Consider the following 27,403-nt stretch of genomic DNA (forward strand, 5'->3'; position numbering starts at 1 on the left):
TTTAAATCCTGGATCTGCTGTTCACTGAGACCTTGGACCAGTGATAGAATCCTGATCAGCCTCAGTTCCTCATCTGTAATGCAAAGATAATAATGATACCTACCCTGTAGGTGGGCCATGGGATGGTTGTGAGAATTTTAAGAGATGGTTTGTGTTAGGGTTTGGCCTATCATGAGCACTGAATAAATATTAGCTCTCTCATGCCCTCCTGCACCTCCTACACTGCATTTTCCCTTCCTTCTGTGTGGGATGCTCTCCACAGTTACATGCTTAGAGAGCTTCTCCTGGAGTGAGGTCCGCAGCCTCCACTAACACCTAAACATAGATGACTCCCGTCCTATCTTCAGCCTTTATCTCTCTTCTGTACATATTTCTTACCAGCTTCTGAACATCTGCACCTGACTCTCCAACATGCTGGCATCTCATACTCAACATGTCGAAAACTGAAGTTTCCCCTAAGACCCATTTTTTCCCATGTCCCCCTTTTCTTTTCAATGTCACCCCCATCCACCGAATTATCCAAATAAGAAATACTGAAGTCAACTCCTCCTCACTTATTTCTCCCTTCTGATTGGTTTTGATTACAGAAACTTGGCAGCATCTGCCCAGAATTTTCTTTCTGTGCCACAAGGGTAAACGTGAGAACCTCCATAATACAGCAGTGGGACCCTGTATCTCATTTGAATGAATTGATACAGAAGTAGACACCTGATGCCAGCTGGATTTTGGACTTGGAACCATAAGGAACTTAATTCCATTTGATTTAATAGTGGAAGCTGTAAGGTACAAGTGTGGGGCCGTTCGTGGCCATGCTTCCCACCCCATGGAGAAAACTAGTCTGCAGTGAGGTAAAATGACTCACTCCCACAGCAAGAGGGAAGACAGGAGCGAGAGGATCTAGACACATTGAAGTGCCTGGTTGTTCTTGAGACCCACGTGTCTCTTTCTTCCTCCTGAAACTTGACTGCTCAAAAACAAAATAAGTTCAAAATTATTAAAGCTTAGAGTGTGAGCGTTGGAAGGCTATAGCTGAGACTCAAGAGGTGAGCTGTAGATGACCTACATAATGCAGAATCCAAAATGATATTAAAGAGTCTGGACTTTATCTTGACAGCAATTGTGAAGAAATGCAGAGATTTTAAATGATCTTTGAAAAGTAATTGAAAAGATTACATTGGGTGTGTTGTGGAAAGGTTATAAGGAGTGTTGGTTTGGAGGGTAAAACTCATGGCAAGAAGATCAGTTAGGAGGTTGCAATAATGCAGGGGAGAAATGAGAGCAGTCAGGACTGGGAAAATGGCATATGTTGAAGCAAAACAAAACAACCAATAATAATAGACCAGTGGAATCAACAAGTCAAATACCAAGTGCCCATAAACAACAAGAAAGATACAAACATGTTCAAGCCCATCCACTGGATGGGACTGTCTTCATCCATTGAGGCCACTATAACAAAACATCCTATGATGTTTTGTTTGTAAGACTGGGTGGCTTATAAACTACAGAAATGTATTTCTCACAGTTCTAGACACTGGGAAGTTCAAGATCAGGGTGCTGGCATAGTCGGGTTCTGGTAAGGGCCCTCTTTTGAGTTGTAACCGCTGACTTCTCACTGGATCCTCATATGGCAGAAGGAGCAAAAGAGCTCCCTTTGACATCTTTTATAAGGGCGCTAAGTCCGTTCGTGAAGGAGGAGCCATCATGATATAATCACCTCCCAAAGGCCACATCTCTTGTACCATTACCTTGGTGGTTAGGATTTCAACATGTAAATTTGCGGGAGGAGGATGGGGAGAAAACAAACATGCAGACCATAGCTTGGATCTTCTTGGAAACTGGAACTAAATAATGGAACCTGCTTTGTCATGTCCCCAAGGGCACTGCTGTTGGAGTAGCCGACTGCCTGTTTTATAAGATGGCCTTGAACTCAGGACAGTTGCAGGAAACCTTCCTAGTGTCTTTATTCTTGTTCCTACCTTGCATGGGTTGCTGGATCCCCAGGTAGTGTCCCAGGGCAAATGCACATGAAGGTGTGGGTGAGGATCATGGGAAGAAAAAGGACATTTAATACATACTAGTGATTATCCTCATAATTTCTCAGAGTAATCAGTCATAGTGTTATAACAAATTAAAAGAACAATTAAGGGCCAGGCATGGTTGCTCATGCCTGTAATCCTAGCACCTGCCTAGCAATCCACCTAGGCAGGTGGATTGCCTGAGCTCTGGAGTTTGAGACCAGTCTGGGCAACATGGTGAAACCCTGTCTCTACTAAATATACAAACATTAATTGGGCATGGTGGTGTGCACCTATAGTCCCAGCTACTCAGGAGGCTGACTCATGAGAATCACTTGAACCCGGGAGGCAGAGGCTGCAGTGAGCCAGGACTGCACCACTGCTCTCCAGTCAGGGCAGCAGAGCAAGACTCTATCTCAAAAAACAAACAAAAGAGCAATTAGGGAAGTGTATATTTTGTAGAGAAAACATCACATATTAACATAAATTAACTAATGGAGAGATAACACTTGAACTTCTACGAATTGAGTTTTCAAAGAAAAATGTGAATGGAAGGCAGTCAGGAAGGTACATGGGGTCTGAGACCTTTTGTGTACCTGTAGCATTAAGAAAATACGGAGGAAAGAAAACCTTGGACTGCAATGAGGGGGCTGCAAAGCCTCACCATCTCAGGCAAGGTTCCTGCAACTTCGCCCAGAACAAACATACCCAAGCCTTGTCAGATTGATCAAATAGTTGAGAAGACAATAAGAACGCAGAAGGACCACAGCAAGTTTCTTAAACTTTATTCAAAAGAGCCTTGAAAATAAAACTTGAAGAATATTCCATTGAAACTACCATAGGATGGCCTTCTATCTGACTTTAACCAGAGCTGGTTGCTCTCAGTAGTGTGTGTGTGGGGTGGGGGGAGGGGGGTGGGGTGTGGGTGATTACTTACTTTTATGATTAATCTTATGAAAATCAGAACCATGACCTTTTCCCTAAAGTATCTCCTCTAGGGAGTCTAGACAGAATACCAGCAGAGTACTATATCCTTTTTAACTTAACAATGAAAATGCTTTTACTTAAGTTACAGTAAAACCTCATTATTATGGAAAATTTGTCACCTTCCTGCTAGTAGAAGTTATAGTAAAGTGCACAGGAAGAAGTAAATAAAACAAGGAAATAATTTCTTATTTCTCATTTCCAAGAGTAACCTTTCATAATTGTTGAGGCAATCTGACCTGTGACCTTATTTCTTCATCAGAGTTGAGAAATAGAAAGAGGAACCATGCCCATCAGTGAAATCCCAGATTTTCAAAGGGTCTGTGTTGGTTTTTTTCCCCAGGACTTGGCACAGCTGTGGTGATTGATACATTTTTGTTGAATTATTGTAAACATATATATGTATTATTCACGCATATTTCACCAATTCCAGGCCCATAGGAACAACGCTGACACTTATGTCAAATGTATTTTTCTTTAGTCATTTGCTAAAATATTTGTTGACCGAATGGATAGCTAAACCTTAACCCAAATGACAAGCTCAGTCATCCCTCTTCTACATACTGTTCAATGACGTGTTCCTCTGGTGTGACAGCACTCTCTTTCTTCCTTATAGCATTTGAGAAGCAGCCTAGTATACCAGTTAGGCTCTGGAAATCTTAGGCTCATATAGAATAATTGTTTTGAATAGCTTGATGAATTAAAACTTTCCCACTATGTCAATCCAGTGATCTCATGTTAGTAACTTGGCACACAATCTGTAAACAAATAAATACATGTTGAATGTCAAAAGGATGAGTAAATGATTTAACTGTTGATTAAAGTGGTGATGGACTGTTGCATTGACTGAGTGCTGCTGAGTCCATGCTTTGCTTCGGTAGGTTGTGATGGCTGTGATGAGATATGACAGTTGTTTTCTATCAGCTAAGTGCTCTGGGAAAGTGACAAACACATTACTAAGCACAGCAAACGCCAAGTGGTCAGGATCAGGAGTTCTCGGTGTTTTGCTCTTCTTTACTGACAGACTAGGAATCCAGTTAATGAAATACTCCTACCATTTATATCTCCCATGAGTATCTTAAGGCTATATCTATTTGCCCAAGCTTCAACCATCCTCTACAATCATCCTACAATAGTCGCCTCAGGGGATATGCCTACTTCCGCTCTTGCTACCACCAATCTGTTCTAAATAGGTGCCTGTCATTCTGTATCAGCCTAAGTGTTTCCTTTAGGGCACTGTCACAAATTTGGTTGTCTACATAGGCAGGCATTTTCTGTTTGTCTCACTAGACTGTGAGCCCAGCAGGACAGGGACCTTTCTTAGTCACCATTGTAGCTCATCTCCACTCTCACCTAGTGCCTAATTTATAGAAAGCTATCCACAAGTGGGAACGATCCAAGATGGCCGATCGATAACATCTCCGGATTGCAGCTCTCAGTGAAAGTGCAGAGAACTAGAGGATGCCACACTTTGAGACAAATTCTGGTCGCTTATGGAGCAGAAGATTCCCAGTGGAGGAGCCACACGGGTTGCCAGCGTGACTCTTGTGGCCGGCGTAGAGGTTTCGCCAGCACCTCGGTGCAGCAGCTCTCGGAGCAGAGTAAACAGGGCTGGCTCCCCTTCTGACCGAGGTTTGCAGGACCCACACGGGTCCCCAGCACGACTCCTGAGGCCAGCGCAGCGGCTGTGACAGCTCTCGGCACAGAGTAAACAAGACTGGTTCCCCTTCTGACCGAGGTTTGGAGCCCCGGGAAGGCAGAGTCGCCTATTACGAACACAAGAAGGAAGCCAGACAGGAGAATCCTGGGCAGAAAAGCACCATCAGTCTTAACACTGCTGTTCTGGCCCTGGGAACTAACAACTTGGACGCCCACTCAAGAGACCTAATCTGAAAGTAGGTAATTTCAAAGATGACAGAAGGATAAATTTACAATGATAGGAAGAAACCAGCGTAAAAAGGCTGAGAATACTCAAAATCAGAACACCTCTCCCTCTAAAGATGATCACAGTTCCATATCAACAATGGAACAAGGCTTGATGGAGAACAAGCACATCCCAATAACAGAATCACACTTCAGGGAATGGATAATAAGAAACTTCTGTGAGTTAAAAGAACACGTTGTAGCCCAACGTAAAGAAACTAAGAACTTTGAAAAAAGGTTTGACGAAATCCTATTGAGTATAGACAACTTAGTGAGGAATATAAGTGAATTAATGGAACTGAGGAATACAATATGGGAACTCTGAGAAGTAGGCACAGGTTTAAACACTCGAATTCTTCAAGCAGAAGAAGGGATATCAGAGGTCAAAGTCCAACTTAATGAAATAAAACGAGAAGACGAGATTAGAGAAAAAAGGATAAAAAGGAATGAGCAAAGTCTCCAAGAAATGTGGGACTATGTGAAAAGACCAAATTTACGTTTGATAGGTGTACCTGAATGCGACAGAGAGAATGAATCCAAGCTGGAAAATAGCCTTCAGGATATTATTCAGGAAAACTTTCCTAAACTAGCAAAGCAGGTCAATATTCAACCCCAGGTAATAAAGAGAACACCACAAAGATATTCCTCAAGAAGAGCAACCCCAAGGCGCATAATCGTTAGATTCACCAGGGTTGAAATGAAGAAGAAAATACTAAGGGCAGCCAGAGAGAAAGGTCAAGTTACTCACAAAGGCAAGCCTATCAGACTTACAGCAGATCTCTCAGCAGAAACTCTACAGGCCAGAAGAGAGTGGGGGCCAATATTCAACATCCTCAAAGAACAGAACCTTCAGCCCAGAATTTCATATCCAGTCAAACTAAGCTTCACAACTGAAGGAAAAATAAAATCTTTTATGAACAAGCAAGTACTCAGAGATTTTATTACCACCAGTACTGCTTTACAAGAGCTTCTGAAAGAAGCATTACACATAGAAAGAAACAACCAGTATCAGCCTTTCTAAAAATATACCAAAAAGTAAAGAGCATCAACATAAAGAAGAATTTACATCAACGAATGGATAAAATAGCCAGTTAACATCAAATGGCAGTAACCCTAAATTTAAATTGACTAAATCCCCCAATCAAAAGACACAGTCAAAACCCAATGGCATGTTACATCCAGACCTGTTTCACATGCAAGGATACACAAAGACCCAAAACAAAGGGATGGAGAAAGATTTACCAACCAAATGGAGAGCAAAAATAAATAAATAAATAAATAAATAAATAAAAAGCAGGAGTTGCAATTCTCGTATCGGATAAAATAGATTTTAAAGCAACAAAGATATAGTGGTAAAAGGATCAATGCAACAACAAGAGCTAACGATCCTAACACCCAGATACATAGAGACTTAGACTCAGTGAGACAGAAAATTTAATAAGGATATCAAGGACTCGAACTCAGATCCGGAACAAGTAAACTTAATAAATATTTATAGAGCTCTCCACTTCAAATACACAAAATATACATTCTTGTCAATACCACATCACACCTACTCATAGTTTTAAATGAAACATTGATTGGCCATTAATAATACACATTTTTTTTTTTCAGAATAAAGCAATATTTCCGTTCACCCTCCCTCTTTCTCTTCCTCTTTCTTCCTCTCCTTTACTCATTTTTTTTTTCTTTCCTTCTCTCAAAAAAAGAAAAAAAGAAATCAACTTGTAAACCTCTAGATCCAGGTCGGCAATGTCTCTCTCATTGCTTGATTTCCTTCCTTCCCTTCCCTCCCTCCCTCCCTCCCCCCCTTCCTCCCTTCCTTCCTTCCTCCCTCCCTTCTTCCTTCCCTGCCTTCCTGCCTTCCTCCCCCCCCCCAAAAAAAAGCTATCCACAAGTAGTCAATGAATAAATGTGCATTAATTCTCAAAGGCACAGTGACCTCGCCTTAATTCACTTTTGTGTCACCAGTACCAAGGACAATGCCTAATGCAAGGCAGACACTCTATGCATGTTTATTCCATGTTGGGTTCAGTTGATGAGGGGATGACTCGCCTCTCCAGATTTTACAGAAAGCTACATTTGAATCTTCTCTATTCTGCCATTTACCAGCTCTGTGACTTTAAGCCCTGATTTCCTTAGCTGCAAAATCGAATCAAATGCTTATTTTGTAGGGTTTTTGATAAAACGCCTGTGAGGGCTCTGCAGAGTGTCTGACGTAGTGTGTGTTCGTCGTGGCTCCCCTAGCACTGGGGCAAGGTTCAAGGAAGAAATCTAAAAGGAAAGAATAAAGTGATTCCTGGGTCGGGCGCGGTGGCTCACGCCTATAATCCAGCACTTTGGGAGGCCGAGGCTGGTGGATCACGAGGTCAAGAGATCGGGACCATCCTGGTCAACATGGTGAAACCCCGTCTCTACTAAAAATACAAAAATTAGCTGGGCATGGTGGTGCACGCCTGTAGTCCCAGCTACTCGGGAGGCTGAGGCAGGAGAATTGCTTGAACCCAGAAGGCGGAAGTTGAGGTGAGCCGAGATCATGCCATTGCACTCCAGTCTGGGTAACAACAGCGAAACTCCGTCTCAAAAAAATAATAATAATAAAATAAAAAATAAAGTGACTCCTTCAGAAGGGGAGAAAACCCAAACAGGTTTTGCATACAAAAAGTCACAAACAACTCCCCCAAGTGGCCCTTGTTTTAATCAAATCTCTGTTTTAAAATGTTGAAGAAAGGGGCATCGCATGGGGAAGAAGGGAGGGTCAACTCTGTTGCCCTGTTCCAAGACCTCTCCAGCAATGACTTGACAGCTACTCATCATTTTGAGCTTTTTAACTATGTGGTAATTAATATTTATAAATAAAGTGCAGTGGTTGCTCCCAATGACTAGGCACCATTTAGAATCTGTCCATCCATTTATCCATTCAGCACATCATAATTGAAACTCTTCAGTATCTTGTATTGCTCTTGTGGTACAAACTTGGACCCTAAACACAGTCTGCAAGGGTCTGGCCCTTGCCCCTCATTTTTGCCTGATGTTACCCCAATCTCACCCTTGTTCCCCAAGCTCCCACTGTTTGAGCTCTTCTTTAAGTTCAGCCAGAGGACCTTTGCACATGTTCTTCCCTTTGCCTGGATGACTCCTGGGTTAACTGAATTCGGCTACAGCTCAAGTAAGGGCACTTCTTCAGACACTTCCCTGACCATGTAGCAGTCTTAGCTCTCAAGTCTTCTAGTCATCCACAGTATAGGCTTACTTGTAATTACACACCAAATTGTTTAGTCGTTTTGCTTATGTTTTCTCCCTGTACTCTGAGAACAAGACAATGAATAGCTTGGCACATGGTGCCCCGCATGTGGCAAGTGCTCAATAAATGTGGGTTGAATGAATGAATGGATGAAACGTTCCCAAAGCTCCTGAAGGGATCTGACAATCCAAGAGTGAGGAAGCCAGGTTTCTTCCCCCTCCTCGGGGAAATCAGGGGTGGCGGGGGACACAGATCAATAAGCTAAGAAGCAAGTCTCGCGCCTCTCTCCAGTTGGTGCGCGATTCCTCAAACCAACCCTCCGCCAGTCATGGAGGGTTCGGAGGAAGGGGTGGGTTTAAGGGCGGATGCTCTAGGCATGTGCTGGGTGGTCGATCAGCTGAACAATGGTCAGATCCTGGTGGAGATCCCAGATCCTCAGCCAGGCGGCCCGAGCCCGCGCTGCCCGGCTCGGGCCGGCCGCCAGCTGACTCCTTTCGCCATCCCTCGTGTCCCACGCGGCGCGCTTTCTCCAGCGCCCGGGCGCGCCAGCCAATGCGCCCGGGCCTCGGCAGCTGCTCCCCGGCCAGGGCGCTCTGGGCCAGCTCTGGCGCCGGGCGCTCGTGATTGGCGGCCCCCAGCCCCAGCCCAGCGTGCCCTCTTACCCGGGGCGAAGTCCAGTCCCCGCCCGCTGCCTGGGCTCTGCCCCCTCCTCTCCGCCCAGCCGGTGCCCGGGGCCCGGATCCGGCCGAGCACTTCCCTCAGGGGCCGCAGAGCAGCAGGGTGCAGGCGGCTGTGGTTGGCGCGGTCCTCGGCCGGCCGGGCCATGAAGGTCGAGTTTGCGCCGCTCAACATCCCGCTGACGCGGCGGCTGCAGACGGCGGCGGTGCTGCAATGGGTCCTGTCCTTCCTGCTGCTGGGTAAGGACCCCGCGCCCCGTGCCGCGGCGCCTGGGCTCGGTCTCCTCCCTCGGGACGGTCGGGATACCAGGACCTGCATAAAACCTTCCAACCCTCGTTCCCCTGTCGGCCCGAGCGAGCAGGTCAAAGAGGGCATATGGAACTAACGTGGGCTCTGGTTTCTTTCCTCAGAACCTCATCGCGAGCGACTGTTTAACCCACTTTATTTTACCCTGTGCTATTTTTTTAAATTGAAGTGCACCTTGCCTACAATAAAAGGTGCGGTTGTACGGATACAGCTCGATGACTTTTGTCAACTGTATTCACCGAAATGTAACCATGACCCCACCAAGCGCTTGAGCTCTTTAGCCCTCAAAAGTTGGCAAACTTGTTTCTGGAACTGTTGATTCATAGATGGAAAAGTAATGTCTCCGTAGTTCAAACCTGATTCCTTCCTCGTGACGGAAAGCAGTGTTCACTTTTCCGTTTTGTAGATCTCCTGGATGCAGAGAAGTACCTTTCTGCAAAGAAGGCTGCACCACTCACTGCGTTTCGTTGAACGATTTCTCTCTGGAAATAATTTGATCCAGCAGCGTGTGTGTTTTGGTTGGTTCCCAAGTTGAGCCCATGAAACATATAAGAGCCGAATTATTAGATGGGGCAAAGATGTTTACCTGGGTGGTTTGGGTTTTTTCCTTCATATTTGTTCTCCTCTTGAAGTAAATTGAGGTGATGTGGGAGGAGAGAGGAATTTGGGGAGACCCTTCTTTGGAAACATAAACTCTTCTGAAAACTAAGAGCATGTATATGATGTAAGATCATGCATTGTACAGCGTTGGGTGGTCATAATAGTATAAACCTTGCCTGGGAGAGTTTTACACTTTTATTTATTTATTTATTTATTGACAAAACTCATGACTACTTTTGTGCCAGAGTTTTACACTTTTAAAACTGCTTTCACATTTTGAAAGCCTGAATCAGTGGTTCTCAACCCTAGCTCTACACGAGAATCGCCAGAGAAGCTTCTAAAAAATGCAGATGCCCAGGCTCCATCCCTAGAATTTCTAGTCATTTGTTTCATAATAAAGCTGGCGCACCTTTTTTCCCCCCGTCTTTTCCTTTTTAAGAACTCTGACTGGGCGGGCGCAGTGGCTCACGCCTGTAATCCCAGTATTTTTCCAAGCCAAGGCAGGCGGATCATGAGTTCAGGAGTTTGAGACCAGCCTGACCAGCATGGTGAAACCCCATCTCTACTAAAAATACAAAAATTAGCCAGTGTGGTGGCGCAAGCCTGTAATCTCAGCTACTCAGGAGGCTGAGGCAGGAAAGTCGCTTGAACCCAGGAGATGGAGGTTGCAGTGAGCAAAGATCGTGCCACTGCACTCCACCCTGGGGGAATAGAGTGAGACTCCATCTAAAAAAAAAAACCCCAAAAAGCAAACAAACAAAAAAACAAAACAAAAACAAAAAACAAAAAACAAAACCTCTCCAAGTGACTCTCTTGAGCTGCTAGGTAGAGTTTACCAAAAAAAAGTAATTCAAAATGTCAACTCATTAAGTCCTCAAAGGCCACACTGAGGCAGGGTTGATAACATTACACCCCTTTTTGCTCTGGATCAAAGCACCATGAAGATAACAACACACAACCTTATCCAGTGCTTGGTATGTGCTAGATGCTGTTCTAAGCAACATCCACAATCAACTACGCAATCTGTACAACACCCCTATGAGGTAAAGACTATTCCTGCACTCATGGTACGGGAACTAAGAGGTGAGGCGAATTGCGCATGGTGATGCAGCTAGCAGTTCGCGATAGAGCTGGTTGCAAACCCACTTCTGCTCCCAAGTCTCTGCTTTAGCACTAAACTGCTCTCTTTAATGGCCTGAACGTGGAGCCCGACTTCCTAACTGATCACCCGACACATCTCTGATAGCCACTGTCCTTTTCTTTCATGGCCCTTTTCATTGCTTGTATCTGTGTATAACTGCGGTGATTTGACAGAGTTCTGTATGGCTGTCCTCATCTACACGCTCAGTGAGGGAACACCCAGTATGTGTCTGGCCCGTGGAAGATATACACAAATATTTTTTGAGATATATAAAAATACTTGTTGAATGGGGCTGTTTCTGGTCTGTCATCCAGAAGAGAAGATATTCATCCCCCAGCTGCCTAGAGTATTAACTCATGTAATCCTGACAGCAACTGGGTGAGGGAGGGACCACCCCTTACCCTCGTTTTACCAAGGAAGGAACTAGGAGGTAAAAGTAAACTGCTCAAGGTCATGTGGCTCAGCAGTGGCATGTGAGTAGATTATGACAAGGACATGGCAGGTGCTTAATGACCTGTGTCTAATTTGAATGAAACTGCAATGGCTCTAGATCCAATCACTTCAATATTTTTGTTTCACACATTTGACGTTTGTGTTGGCTGGGGCATATTATTTTGTATTATCATATATCTTGGAAATTATATTGTGGGAAGTTTCAAACATATGGAAAGTAGACAGAAGAGTATGAATTTCCATATACCCAGTACCAAGGTTTATAATTATTTAATAATTTGCCATATCTTTTTTACCCATTATTTAGCAAAAATACTTTAAAACAAATCAAATTTTTTTGTATAGGCATTTTTTTTTAACTTTTAGGTTCAGGGGTACATGTGCAGGTTTGCTATATAGGTAAATTGTGCATCATGGGGATTATACAGATTATTTCATCACGTAAATCATTGGCGTAGTTCCCAATAGGTAACTTTTCCTCATCCTCCTCCACCCTCCACCCTCAAAGGAGGCCACAGTGTCTGTTGTTTCCTTTGTGTCTGTGTGAACTCACACATTATGATATTTTAATTCTAGTTTGCCTATTTTAAAAATAAGTATTTTGTGTGTAACCATAGTACTCTTCTCATACCTACTGCAGTTTACAAATATTGCTTAAAATCATCTAAAACCAAGTTCAAGTGTCCTAAATTCTGCCAAAACTATGCCTTTTTTTTCTTTTTGGTAGAAACAGGGTCTCCTTATATTGCCCTGGCTGGTCTTGAACTCCCAGGATCAAGTGATCCTCCTGCCTCAACCTCCCAAAGTGTTGATATTATAGGAGTGAGCCACTGCATCCAGACAAAAAACACTTTTACTGGCAATTTGTTGGAACGCAGATCCAAATAAGAGCCTCATGTTCTATTCGGTGTTTATGTCTTTTGTGTAGAACAGTGCCTCCCATTTGTTTTTTTGTCTATGAAGCCTTGAAGAAGGCATGACATAGGTCCTGCAGAATGTCTCATTTTGTGAGTTTGCTTCTTTGTAGAGTTACCTTGTTCCTCTATCCCCTATATTTCTTTTAGAAGATGGAGGTTAGAGTTAAATGCTTGATTAGATTTAGATGAAACCTTCTGGGTAAGACTTCTTCCTAGGTGTTGCTTGATTAGATTTAGATGAAACCTCCTGGGTAAGACTTCTTCTTAGGTGTTGCTGTGCACTTCACATCACATCACATCACATCAGGATGCACACGGTGTCTGCTTGTCCCAAAAAGAAAGTAATATGAGACAAAATGACTGCCATGCTGCAGACGTTCCTCATTGACAACTGACCTTTCATCTAGTGATTTCAGTCATGATCCTTGCCCCAATTGTTTTATTTGAACCAGCAAAATAGTAATTTTCTTATTCTATCATTTAACCTTCATTTATTAGCTAGAATTTCCACAGTTAAAAATTTAGTCTTATCATGTAGCATCATTTGACTACCCTATAATTCAATTCTTACAGGAAAGAAAGGATAAATGCTACCTTCTTTCCATTTAATTATCAAGTTTCAAGTAAGGAGTTGATATAAGTTACTCCCAGTGGTGATGAGAGATATTTTATTAATGATTAATGAGAAATGTTTTTATTTAAGATCTCTAAATCAAAATCCCAGAATGCATTTTTCTTGCCACCACCAGGAAAGTGAGTTTAAGCTATTAGTACTTGAAATATATTTTAAAATAACAAAATGTTTCATTTAGTAATAAAATCAGTTTCTTTGAGATACATGTTAAGTATCAGTCACCCAACCTTAAGTACCAGTCACCCACCTTAATATTAAAAAAACTGAAATATTTCTTACTAGCTTGTACTAAGCTACGAATTGAAAGGTAGAAAAATGAAAAAGAAATAGACAACATTTATTGGCTATCTTCTACCTACAATCTCATGGAAAGAATTATTATATTTATTTTTTTAGATGAGAAAACTGAAGCTCAAGAAGTTTTTTGTCCAAGGTTATATGTGATAACTGGTGGAACCATGATCTTTTACTGAATGGGTTTATTTACTTATATGTTTGTTTGTTTTTGAGATGGAGTCTTGTTCTGTTGCTCAGGCTGGAGTGCAGTGGCATGATCTTGGCTCACTGCAACCTCTACCTCCCAGGTTTAAGCAATTCTCCTGCCTCAGCCTCCCGAATAGCTGGGACTACAGGTGGGTGTCACCATGCCCAGCTAATTTTTTGTATTTTTAAGTAGAAACGGGGTTTCATTGTGTTAGCCAGGTTGGTCTCGATCTCCTGACCTCGTGATCAGCCCACCTCGGCCTCCCAAAGTGCTAGGATTTTGGCGTGAGCCACTGTGCCTGGCTATTCACTTATTTATTTAAGCAGCCTTATTGAGGTATAATTGATATGCAATAAACTGCACATATTTAAAGTTTACAATTTGGTAAGAAACCATCACCACAATTAAGATAGTGAGCATAGCCATCATCCTCAAAGATTTCTCATACTCCTTCTCTGCCCCACCTTACCCTTTTCCCAAGCAACCACTGATAGGCTTTTCTTTCTCTTTTTTTCTTCCTTCCTTCCTTCCTTCCTTCCTTCCTTCCTTCCTTCCTTCCTTCCTTCCTTCCTCCCTTCCTTTCTCTTTCTCTCCTTCTTCCTTCTCCTTCCTTCCTTCCTCTTTCTTTCTTTCTTTCTTTCTTTCTTTCTTTCTTTCTTTCTTTCTTTTTCTTTCTCAGGGTCTCCCTATGTTAACTAGGCTGGTCTTGAACCCCTGGGCTCAAGGAATCCTCCCACCTTGGCCTCTCAAAGTGCTGGGATTACAGGTATGAGCCACACTGTGCCTGATCTGATCTGCTGTCACCACAGATTAGTTTGCATTTTCTAGAGTTTTGTATACATGGAATCACATCCTATATACTTTGTTTTTGTCTGGCTTCTTTCACTCAGCATAATTATTTTGAGACTCTTTCTTGTATATATCAATAGTTCATTGCTTTTTGTTTCTAGGCAGCATTCTCTTGAATGAATATATTGTAATTTGTCCAATCATCTATTGATGAATATTTGGCTCATAGCTATTATTAATAATACTACCATGAACTTTGACTTACATATCTTTGTATGAACATATACTTTCTTTATTCATAGGTAAACCTAAGAATGTAATGACTTGATTATATGATAGTTGCAGGTTTAACTTTTCCGGAAACCACCAAAGTTTCTTCCAAAGTATTATACCATTTTACATTCCCACTGGCAGGGCATGAAAGTTCTAATTGCTCCATGTCCTTACCATCACCTGTTTTTCATATATATATATATATATTTTTCTTTTTGAGATGGAGTCTCACTCTTTTGCCCAAGTTGGAATGCAGTGGTGCAATCTCAGCTCACTGCAACCTCTGCCTCCCAAGTTAAAGCAATTCTCCTGCTTCAGCCTCCTGAGTAGCTGGGATTACAGGTGCCTGCCACCACACCCAGCTAACTTTTGTATTGTTAGTAAAGATGGGGTTTTACCTCCTTGGTCAGGGTGGTTTTGAACTCCTGACCTTGTGATCTGCCCGCCTCAGCCCCCCAAAGTGCTGGGATTACAGGCATGAGCCACTGTTGCCAGCCGATGTTGTCTTTATAATTTTTGCAATTCATTTTTTATTGTGATACACATCAATTTTAATTCTAGCACCTGAAGCTATATAAGGGGATGCTCCATAAACTTAATGGGACTTTTGTACACATTCAATAAAGCAACAACTAAGCACTTTAGTATCTCAAAATCAGGAACATACTTTTGAATTGTTTAAACACAATCCGCAGAATTAAAAAACAAAATCAGAAGCCGTCCACAGTTACGCTAATTGTCAACTGAAGTTTTACACTTCATACTTGAGCTGTAACAGTCTATATCTAGCAGCGGGTATTGAAAATGATTTCAGAGTCTCATCCTGTTGTACTCTATTGGGAACGTTTCTTGAGTGGATATGTGACTAGCCAAAGGTGGGTACAACCAAAACCAGACCAGCAAGTGAAAATTCTTCCACCGCTTCCATAGGTTCCACTTTTATTATGTTAGTTGAAAGTGAGCATGAGAATTAAATACTTAACTTTGCAGATATACAAGGTACGTTGTGAAGTATATTTGCTCATAAACATATAAAAATACCTGTTGGCTGGGCGCGGTGGCTCACGCCTATAATCCCAGCAATTTGGGAGGCTAAGGCAGGTGAATCACGAGGTTAGGAGATTGAGACCATCCTGGCTAACACAACAAAATCCCTTCTCTACTGAAAAGCCACCATGCCTGGCATGTATATTTTAATGAAATCAGACAATTTCGAAGCAGCCTTGGCATTTCCTTTAAATTTGTCTGGAAATGACCATCGTATTAGCTTCATGGAAAGGACTCTCCAGCTTCTTGGTCTAAGGCTAACATGGCGATCGTGTGTCTAAGGCTAGAAAGATACCAATGACATGTAAACTGTAAGGAGAGAAGAAGATGAAGGCTTTTCATGGAGGCTGATAGCTAAAACTCACAGGATTCTAGAAAATGACACAGTAGCAACCTTTCTTGTCTGGTCTGGTGAAGAAGGAAATTACTGCCTTTGAAATTTCCTTATAACTTGGACAAGTTAATGGAAAGCTTAATCTACACTCATTCTAATCTTTGCTAATGCCTTCTGGATATGCTCCCTTAAGATGATGTACTAACTCTGTCCTTTCTGTGTTACTTGTCTTTGATGATCCAGAACTGTCCTATTATCATCAGAAACTCATCACAATCCTTTACTCTGAGAATCTGTCTTTGAAATGTATAGATTTTTTTCAAAACTGCTTCTACACGTGACTCAAAAGACCAACAGGAAGCTCTTACCAGTTGTCACATTCTGTTGTCTTGTGGCTCCGAACTCTTCTTGTTCTGCTATATCCAAAATATCTAGCCAGCCTGCTGTGTAATCCATCACACACTGCTTTCTGTAGAAATCTCCAGTGATTGGGTCATACTCCATTACAAAGTAAGACTGGATTAACTGAATGATGAGTGCCGACTTGCCCACACACTCTCCCCACTGACCACAGGAGCCAGCATTTTTCCTGGCTGGAGCCAAGGGAATATTGCTGACACCCTCGTTTTTGCAATTTTAATAAGTACATAGTGGTGTCTGATTGTGGCTTTAATTTGCATTTTCCCAATGAGCATCTTTTCATGTACTTAGTTGCCATCTGTATTCCTTGTTGAAGCATCTGTTTAAATATTTTGCTCAGTTTTTATTAGATTGCTTGTTTTCCTATTGCTGGGTTTTGAGAGCAATATCTTGTATATTCTGGATATAAAGTCATTTATCAGCTGTGTGCTTCATATAGATTTTTCTTTCAGTCAGTGGGTTATCTTTTCAGTCTCTTAACAGTGTCTTTTGAAGTGCAGAAGTTTTAATTTTGATGACATCCAGTGTATCCATTTTTTAAAAATGAATTGTGTTTGGTGTTATATCTTTAAAATCTTTGCTTAATCCAAGGTCACAAAAATTTTCTTCTGTTTTCTCCTCCCAGTTTTAATAGTTTTAGGTTTTCCATCTAGATCTATGATCTATTTAGGGTGAATTTTTGTATATGGTACAGTGTCTAAGTTCATTTTTTTTGCATATACATAATCCAATGGTTCCAGCTCCATTTTTCTTAAAAGAGCACTCTCTGCTCTCCACTGCATTACCCTTGTGCCTTTATCAAATATCAGTTGTCCATATATGCATGTGTTTATTTCTAGACTCTTTATTCTGTGCCATTGATCTGTTTATCTATCTTGATGCCAGTACCATGTTGTTTTGATTATTGTAGCTTTGTAATAATTCTTGGAATCAGATAGTGTTAGTCCTCAAACTTTGTTGTTGTTGTTTTTCACAGGTGTTTTGATTATTCCAAGTCCTTAGCATCCCCATATGTATTTCAGGATCATCTTGACAATTTCCACACCAAAGAAAAGCCTCCTGGGATTGCTGTTTGATGGGAATTACCCTATAGTTTAATCTGTAGAAAACTAACTGATTATAGTATGTATTTCCTAAAACTAAGCACATAGCCACAGTTCAATTACCCAAATCAGAAAAATAACACAACACAATATTATGATCTACAGACATTATTCATATTTTAGCAGTTCCCTTACTAATGTCCTGTATAACAAAGGAATCCACATGTTGTATTTAGTTGTGTTGAACAGAAATTATTGGCAGCCATTGTTTTGGACTGAGCTCCTATTCTAGGCTCCAGCAGACCTGAGCAAATTAAAGTGAAGTCACTCATCCTACGTGCCACATAATCAAACTGCAACTTCAAGGAAGGAAATAGATCTCCAGACAGACCAGTTTGCCTGAAAACAGGAGATCCAGTCTGCCTGTCAGTGTAATAAGGAAGTCTCCTTTGTTTTAAACTTTGTAAAAAAGAAAGCTGAAGTGACATGACAATACCAATCCACTTTTTTTCCCTCTTGTTCTGTTTTCCTTGTTTCTTCCTTACCCACTGTTCTGCTATTGCTCAGTAAAAGCTCTCCTTTTCTTTTATTATGGATTATCTCCATGGATTTCAGTTTGAGCTATACAAAGTATTTGTGTTTATAGAAACCTTCCTGAAATATTCAGAACATAGGGCTGGTTACAACTGGATCTTTGCTATAATTTATTTGCCTTTGTTGGGCAAGGAAGTAGGTTCAATATTGAATGTGCTATAAAACAAGAAAAATAGATTTCCCTGTGTGAAACACTTTTTAAAAGCAGTGTAGAATAAACCCACATATGAAAAAAGCTAGGCTGCAAAATTCTGCAAAGGGGTCTGATGAGATCTGTCTTTTAGCACAATTCTTAAAAACTCAGGGAGGCAAGTTCTCTTAAAATAGAAATTTTTTTAAATCAGAAGAATTAACACTTACATTCTTATATTCTACATATGGCACAGATAGGTATTTTAAAGATACAGTGTCTCCAGGAATAAGAAGGAAAAGAAGTGCTAATAAACTTTGCTTCTCTCTGAATTTTACTTACTTTCTTCATACTATGTTAAATCGTTAAAAATAAGTATGGAAGCTGGGCGCGGTGGCACATGCCTGTAATCCCAGCACTTTGGGAGGCCGAGGTGGGCAGATCATAAGGTCAAGAGATCGAGACCATCCTGGCCAACATGGTGAAACCCTGTCTCTACTAAAAAAAATACAAAAATTAGCTAGACGTGGTGGCTCGTGCCTGTAGTCCCAACTACTAGGGAGGCTGAGGCAGGAGAATTGCTTGAACCTGGGAGGCGGAGGTTGCAGTGAGCCAAAATCGTGCCACTGCACTCCAGCCTGGTGCCTGGCAACAGAGTGAGACTCTGTCTCAAAAAAAAAGGAAAAAATATGTATGGAAACAGTTTACATGCAGAAAAAAAAAAGAAAATGTTTTAGATGAGACTAGGAAGAAATAATACATATACAAGTTAAATGTCTTAAATTATTTCTTAATTATGGTCATTATTCAATGCAAGTAAATATACATTCAACAGTTTTCACAATGTTTTGGCTGATGCAGGTTGCTCATGGAGATTTTATAGAACAGTTTCACTTATTGTCAATATCCAGGTGAGTGGACTGGAGTCAGAAAGGGTAGAGACAACAGAAGAAAAATCATTAGTAAGCTGCAGATATGGGAATGGTCTGTGTAAGCACTTAAGCACCCCCCAGAAGCCACAGACCTGGCCACCACTCCTTGCCAAAAGTCTTCAATTCATGGAAAACTGAAAATTTACATCCCTGATTTTGCTGGACCAACCCTTCTGCAATTCTCCAGACACCAACTAGGTATCCCATAGTTCAATTTTGGTGCTGTCCACCTGGAGTTGGGTTCCACAGGGGAAGAGCTCAGTCTACAAGACTGCCCCAACTTTAGATGCCAACCACAAGTCCAGGCTGGCACTTGTGCTTCTTTCTGACTGGCTACAAATTGAGGAGTCACACTACCTCCTCCTTGGACTCTGTCATTTGCTATGATGGCTCATAGTACGCAGGAAAACACTTACATTTTAATTTATTAAAATTATTATATTTATTATAATACATAATAATTTTATATATTATAAAATATATAAAATATATATAATATTTATATTATAAATATAAATTTTATTATAATGTTTATTATAATGGATGGACAATATATTATATTATTATATTGTTTATAACAATATAATATTATATAATATATATTAATATATAACAATATAATATATTGTTTATTATAATGGATATAATGGCAGTTTATTATAATGGATATGATAAAGGATATAGACGATGAGGTTCCTAGGTCAAGGTCTGAAAGGTTCCCAAGCACAGGAGCTTTTCTGTCCTCATGGCATTGGGGTACACCAATCTCTCAGCATGTAGCTGTGTTCACAAACCCGGAAGCTCTCGAAACCCTGGACTTTATGGAGCCTTCCTCATTTAGACATGATCAGTTACTAACTCCATTTCCAGCCCTTCTCCTCTCTTTTGAGAATGGGGATGGGCTGCAGGTTCCAAGCATCTAGTGACTGCTTAGTATTTCGGTGACCAGCCACCATCCTGGAGCCCACCAAAAGTTGCCTCTAGAAGAAAAGACACTGCTGTCACTCAGGAAGTCCCAAGGGATTGGGAGCTCTGCAACAGGAACTGGGGTCCAAATATTAGAGTAAAAGATAGAAAGAGGTACCTAGCACCCTTGTTGATCAGGAAATTACAACAGTTTTAGGAGCTCTAGGCTAGGAACTGGGGACAGAGACCAAATATTATTATGTCACAGACATGGTACTTACAACTAACAATACTGCGTTAGACACTTGTTCACACAAATGTTTATTTGTTAATAGGGCAGATTGCATATTAAGTGCTCTTACCATAATAAAATACAAGTTTTTGAAAACACATTTTTTATGTAGATTTAGCAACTTTTTAGCATTTTGCCACGTTTGCTTTCTCTCCCTCTCTCCACACACACACACAGACACACAAACACTTTGTTGTTGCTGTTCAACAATTTGGAAGTAAGTAGCTAAGTTGTAAACATCATAACACTTCACCTCTAAATGCTGTAGCATGTATCGCCTGAAAACAAGAATTTTCTGCATAATCAAAATCCCACTATCATACCCAAAATATTTATCCGGGATACAATAATCTTATTTAATATTTGACTTATATTCAAATTTCCCTAATTGTCTTCAACTTTTCCTAGACCAGTTTCTTTGCCTTTAGTTTGTTTTTAAAGCATTTATAAGGTTATTTTTAAACAGCCCAAGCCAATTATCTTGTAGAATGTCCCTGAACCTGGACTTGACTAAGGTGATGGAATGTATTTCCCATTAGATCCTATGAGGAGGCATCATGTCATTTTGTCCCTTTATTGGTGGTGCTGAATTCAATGATCGCACATACACTTTGCTGGAGACTTACTTGTTTTGAACATGTAGTACTGTTCCAGTGATGGGGGCATTGTGGCACTATTCACAGTAGCCAAAAGGTGGGAGCAACCCAAATGTCCACAACAAATGCATGAGTAAGCAGATTACAGTATATATGTATGTGGGAATATTGTGCAGCCATAAGAAGGAATGAAGTACTGATACATGCTGCACCATGGATGAAACTCAAAAGCTTGATGTTAAACAAGGGTCTGCAGAAACCTGTTGTTAAACGAAAGTCTACAAAAGGCCCCATATTCTACCATTCCATTCATATGAATATCTAGAGTGGGTAAATCCATAGAAACAGACTATAGCCTGGTACGTTGGCTCACACCTGTCATTCCAGCACTTTGGGAGGCCAAGTAGGTGGATTGGTTGAGCTCAGGAGTTCGAGATCAGCCTGAGCAACATGGCAAGATCCTACTATTACAAAAAATACAAAAATTAGCCAGGTGTAATGGTGTGCACCTCTAGTCCCAGCTACTTGGGATCACATGAGCCCAAGAGGTGGAGGCTTCAGTGAGCCGTGTTCATGCCACTGCACTCCAGCCTGAGTGACAAAATGAGACCCTGTCTCGAAAAAAAAAAAAAAAAAAAAAAAACAGAAACAGACTACAGACTACTGGTGATTGCCAGTGGTGGCGGGGAGGGAGAAAATGGGGTGTAACTGCTTAGTGGGTAAAGGGTTTTATTTTGAAATAATGGTGATGTTTAGGAACTAGATGGTGGTAGTAATTGCACAATATTGTGAATTAAATGCCACCAAAATTTTCTGTTTAAAATCACCATTTTTTTATGTTATGTGAAGTTCACTTCAATTAAAAAAAAAGTGGGGGGGGCCGGGCACAGTGGCTCACTCCTGTAATCCCAGCACCTTGGGAGGCTTAGGTTGTTGGATCACCTGAGGTTAGGAGTTCTAGACCAGCTTGGCCAACATGGCAAAACTCTGTCTGTACTAAAAATAGAAAAATTAGCCAGGCGTAGTGGCACATGACTATAATCCAAGCTACTTGGGAGGCTGAGGCAGGAGAATTGCTTGAACCTGGGAGGTGGAGGTTGTAGTGAGCCGAGATCACTCCACTGCACTCCAGCCTGAGCAGCAGAGTAAGAGTTCATCTCATTAAAAAAAAAAAAAAAAAAAAAAATGTGAGTGAGGGACAGCTTCCCCAACAATGTGGAGAAAGTAGAATTTTTGCTAACTAAGTGAAAATAGAGTGTCGTTGATGGGGGTCTGAGTTGTGGTTTTTAATCCAAAATATAGATAAATCAACCCAGCTAAAATTCAACTCAACTTGGCCTTCAACTCAACTTGGTTTATGAATCTAGACAACTTTTAAAGTTATCAGCTTGCGTTTCGAGAGCTGCACAATATAATGGCATAGACCCTTGTATCTTCCTGTCTCTTCGAACTCCAGTTTGGAAGAATCCAGTTATCTTGAATTGCTTAATGAGATAAAACAGAAAACAGAGGTTATCTAATCAACTAGTTTTTGTGGTGTTTTCTTCTTTTGATCCCATTTAGAATCAAAGGATTACAGGGCTGGGTACAGTGGCTCACACCTGTAATCCCAGCACTTTGGGAGGCCGAGGTGGGTGGATTACCTGAGGTCAGGAGTTCAAGACCAACCTGGCCATTATGATGAAACCCCATCTCTACTAATAATACAAAAGTTAGCTGGGTCTGGTAGCACATGCCTGTAATCCCAGCTATTTGGGAGGCTGAGGCAGGAGAATGCCTTGAACCCGGGAGGTGGAGGTTGCAGTGAGCTAAGATCAGGTCATTGCACTCCAGCCTGGGCAACAGAGTGAGACTCTGTTTCAAAAAATAAAAAAGAATCAAAGGATTAAAAAACTATTTTGATGCTCTTTATGATTTGAGACAAAAAATGTATGCAGTGTCTAGAGTGGGAATTTAAATTTGAACAACTTCCTTGGATAGCAAAATGTCAAAGTGTACCAGGTGACAAAGATGTTTCTGCTTAGCCATCCAGTATTTTACTTGCTTACTTACTTATTTATTTATTTATTTTGAGACGGAGTCTCAAGGTTGTTGCCCAGGCTGGAGGACAATGGCGCAATCTCGGCCTCCCAGGTTCAAATGATTCTCCTGCCTCAGCCTCCTGAGTAGCTGGGATTACAGATGCCCACCACTATGCCTAACTAATTTTTGTATTTTTAGTAGAGTCGGGGTTTCACCGTGTCAACCAGGCTAGTCTTAAACTCCTGTCCTCGTGATCTGCCTACCTTGGCCTCCCCCAGTGCTGGGATTACAGGTGTGAGCCACTGTGCTCGGCCATATTTTACTTCTTTTTTTTCTATGGAAGCAAATCAAAATGTGGGGAAACTTTATGCAAGATTACATTTACAGAGAAAAATTGTTAGAATCGCAGATGTTTAAAAGGAAGAAAATGGTTGAATTAGCACTAACCATCAATGGAATATTGATCAGTCATTAGGTTGTAAAACAGCTAATGTGACACAATTTTAAGTGATAAAATACAGAATTTTGAAAATGTGATCATATTAAAGAAACATAACCTGTTCATAGGATAAAAAAGTCAAAAGGACAGAAAATGAAATACTGCATATTCTCACTCATAGGCGGGTGATGAAAAATGAGAACACATGGACACAGGGAGGGGAGTACTAAACACTGGGGTCTATTGGGGGGAAAAGGGGAGGGCCAGCGGGAGGGGGACCTGGGGAGGGATAGCCTGGGGAGAAATGCCAAATGTGGGTGAAGGGGAGAAAGGCAGCAAAACACACTGCCATGTGTGTACCTATGCAACTGTCTTGCATGTTCTGCACATGTACCCCAAAACCTAAAATGCAATAAAAAATTAAAAAAAAAAAGTCAAAAGGAAAAGTTTAAGAGTAGTTTTTGTTGAGGAACTTGCCTGATGTCCTGTCTGCAGCTACATTTTGCATTTTCCAAATGTTTAATAATAAAGAAAGTAATTATAACAGTGGCTGGCATTTGATGAACACTAGTTCTGTGCCAGGCACTGTACACCCTTATGTTATTTCTTCCCTTTATGGCATTTGGAAACAGGAGCTTTCATAAGCCCATTTCACAGGCAGTGGAATTGAGGATCAAGAGCTCACAGAATTTGGCCTGGGTAGACTAGTCAGTGGCAAATTCTAACTAACAGTTCAATTCCAGACCTACATCTTAACTGCTATGCATGCAAAACATGTAATGAGCATTAAAGAGGTATATGCAGTATATACATATATATATACATACATACATATATACACATACATACATATATACATGCATACATACATACATGCATGCATACATATATACATACACATACACACACATGTACATACATACATATATACATACATATATACATATACATACATATACGCATACATATATACATACATACATGCATACATATACATATCTGCATACATACATATATACATACATACATATATGCATACATACATATATACATATATATACACATACATACATACATATATACATACATACATATATACATGCATGCATGCACGCATACATACATGCATATATATACATACATATATACATACATACATACCTGCATACATACATATATAAATACATACATACCTGCATACATACATATATACATACATACATATATACATACATACATACATATATATATAAATAGAAAATAGAGGTTATCTAGTCACCTAGTTTTTATAGTGTTTTCTTTTCCTTCTTTTTTTTTTTTGAGATGGAGTCTTGCTCTGGTGGCCCAGTCTGGAGTGCAATGGCACGATCTCAGCTCCCTGCAACCTCCACCTCCTGGTTTCAAGCAGTTCTCCTGCTTCAGCCTCCCAAACAGCTGGGATTACAGGTGCCCACCGCCACACCCCACCAATGTTTATATTTTTAGTAGAGATGGGGTGTCGCCATGTTGGCCAGGCTGGTCTCAAACTCCTGACCTCAGGTTATTCACTCGCCTCAGCCTCCCAAAGTGCTGGGATTACAGGCATGAGCTACCACGGCTGGCCGTGGCGTCTTCCTTTGATGCAAAACATGTAACGAGCATTAAAGAGACATGCAGCATGTGTTCAGGTATCCGTAGTTCAGTTAGTGGAAGAGTGAATGAGTAGCTTGGGGACATTATTTCTGGATCTGTTCCTGGCTCACTCTGTGATTAAAATTCAGTCAGTTTGCTTTTGATGTCAGTTTTTCCATCTTTGTAGTAAGGAAAACAGAACCTCCCACTTGCCTGATTCTTTACGCTTATTAACCTGCTTATGCACCTGTCATAAGTTTGTCTACAGTGTTATTGCCATTAGCTGGAGGATAATGTGGCTTTGTGAAAAAGTGCGTGGGTTTAAGGATTAGGCAGATCCAGCCGCAAATCCTTTGGATGCTCAAATTCCCTGAGCCTCAGTTTCTACAACTGTAAAATGGGGCAGTAACATATACCTTGGGGGTTGCAAGGAGGAATGAATGAGATGCCCTATATACAGTGAAGGAGGATGGTTCTCTTTTCAGTAACTGCTCTTTCCCTGCCCTGTTTCACTATACCTTACCTGATCAAGATTTGAGTACAAAAGAATGAGGCCCACGTAAGTTTCCTGTCATTTTTTTTTTTGCACGTTTTATGAAAATAAACAGAAAAATAACCAATAGTGGCAAATCATCAGCACTCGGGCCTGAATAGAAGAAATCAGAGGAAGCAAAATGGAATGATCCTGTAGGAATGAGGACAGAGGGCATTCTTTCCATCATGCTTTGGACTCGTGGAAACTTTTCTGGCAGGTCCAGAATGTAACAGGATACCCCACAGAGGGGTAGAAGACACATGCTCCCTTAACCTTTCATCCAGTCTTTTTTTTTTTTTTTTTGTATGGAACGCTTTATGAATTTGCATGTCATCTAGTCTTTTAACCTTTAACCAACTTAGAGAGACCAGCAAGTCAGTTTGCTGACTGGGTTCAATGATATATCTGAGAAATTTGTTGATTTATATGTATTAAGAAATAGAAATAGGCTGCGTGCAGTGGCTCACCCCTGTAATCCCAACTCTTTGGGAGGCCAAGACAGATGGATCACTTGAGGTCAGGAGTTTGAGACCAGCCTGACCAACATGGCAAAACCCCATCTCTACTGAAAAATTAAAAAATTAGCTGAACGTAGTAGCACGTGCCTGTAATCCCAGCTACTTGGAAGGCTGAGGCAGGAGAATCACTTGAATCCAGGAGGTGGAAGCTGCAGTGAGCTGAGGTTGTGCCACTGCACTCCAGTGTGAGCAAAAGAGTGAGACTCTGTCTCAAAAAAAAAAAAAAAAAAAATATATATATATATATATATATATATATATGAATGTTCTGTTTTTGGTAAAACATCTATGTCAGTACATATGAATATATTTCAATAATAGATTAAGGTACTATTTCTCGGAGAGTTTGTGGATCATTTGGGGAAAGAGTTGTTTTTAACAAAGATGATTGGCAGTAGATAAGAGCTTGGGGATGAAAGTGAACCCTAGATTGGAGACTGCAGTGTATGATAGGAAAGAAAGCGACAACAGCACTCCTTAAAGTCAAGGTAGCTGGCATTTAGTGAACATTTACTGTGTGCCAGGCTTTATGTCTTCATGTACGTTCTCTTTCTCTTGCTAACGTGTTTCTCTTTTTATACATTTTTTAATTGTAGTATATAACATAGACATTTTAAAAACATATAGCTGAGCTTCATGTGTTACTTGAAGATAACCAAACTTGTCACTACCACCCAAGTTTTGACAGTTTTTGCCCCGTGTATCTTGAAGCTATGTTATTAGGTGCTTAAACAATTAGAATCGCTTGCTCATTATCAAATGTTGCAAGAAGTGATGCATGCTAAGACCTAAAGGGTCCCACCTTTGCTATTTCTATGTCTGACAGCAGTTCCTGAAAATGAAGTTTGTTGCCAGAATGTGCCCTCTTTGTAGGCACATGAATAATGCCTGCTCGGTCAAGGTAGGAAGATGGGAATTCCTGTGTTAGGAAATTCTCTGCATCCTCGTCGGCAATGATCCTTCCACATATTCACATAGGGGAGGAGATGTAAAGCCAGGACTAAGGAGTTAGACTTTCAATTCAGACAGATCAGCCACTTAGGTGCTGTGTGGCTTGGGCAACTCACTTAACCCCTCTGTAAGCTTCCATTTTTGTCTTATTTATTTATTTATTTTTAGATGGAGTTTCGCTGTTGTTACCCAGACTGGAGTGCAATGGCACCATCTCGGCTCACCGCAACCTCCGCCTTCTGGGTTCAAGCAATTCTCCTACCTCAGCCTTCCCAGTAGCTGGGACTACAGGCGCACACCACCATGCCCAGCTAAATTTTGTATTTTTAGTAGAGACAGGGTTTCACCTTGTTGACCAGGATGGTCTCGATCTCTTGACCTCGTGATCCACCAGCCTCGGCCTCCCAAAGTGCTGGAATTACAGGAGTGAGCCACCGCGCCGCCGGCTGTTTGTCTTCTTTAAAAAGAACGTTAAGAGTTCTATGAGGCCAGGTGCGGTGGCTCACACCCATAATCCCAGCACTTTGGGAAGCTGAGGCGGGCAAATCACAAGGTCAGGAGTTTGAGACCACCCTGATCAACATGAACCCCT

General features: G+C 41.1%; 1 protein-coding gene across 4 annotated transcripts in view; it reads left to right on the forward strand.

Annotated features, from left to right (window-relative positions):
• The first annotated feature begins 8,917 nt into the window (after positions 1-8,917).
• Positions 8,918-27,403, forward strand: part of MOGAT1 (monoacylglycerol O-acyltransferase 1) — a 90,205-nt gene continuing 71,719 nt past the window's right edge. For all 4 annotated transcript variants that reach the window (XR_008482292.2, XM_078328684.1, XM_002749832.6 and 1 more), the window contains exon 1: positions 8,918-9,083. Coding sequence is in view for 2 of the 4 variants with exons in the window: in XM_078328684.1 (XP_078184810.1) it covers positions 8,990-9,083 (94 nt within the window). In the remaining 2 variants the exon portion in view is untranslated. The remainder of the gene's footprint in view (positions 9,084-27,403) is intronic.

Source organism: Callithrix jacchus, chromosome 6 (genome assembly GCF_049354715.1).
Source record: "Callithrix jacchus isolate 240 chromosome 6, calJac240_pri, whole genome shotgun sequence".
In the NCBI taxonomy this organism is placed as follows: domain Eukaryota; kingdom Metazoa; phylum Chordata; class Mammalia; order Primates; family Cebidae; genus Callithrix; species Callithrix jacchus.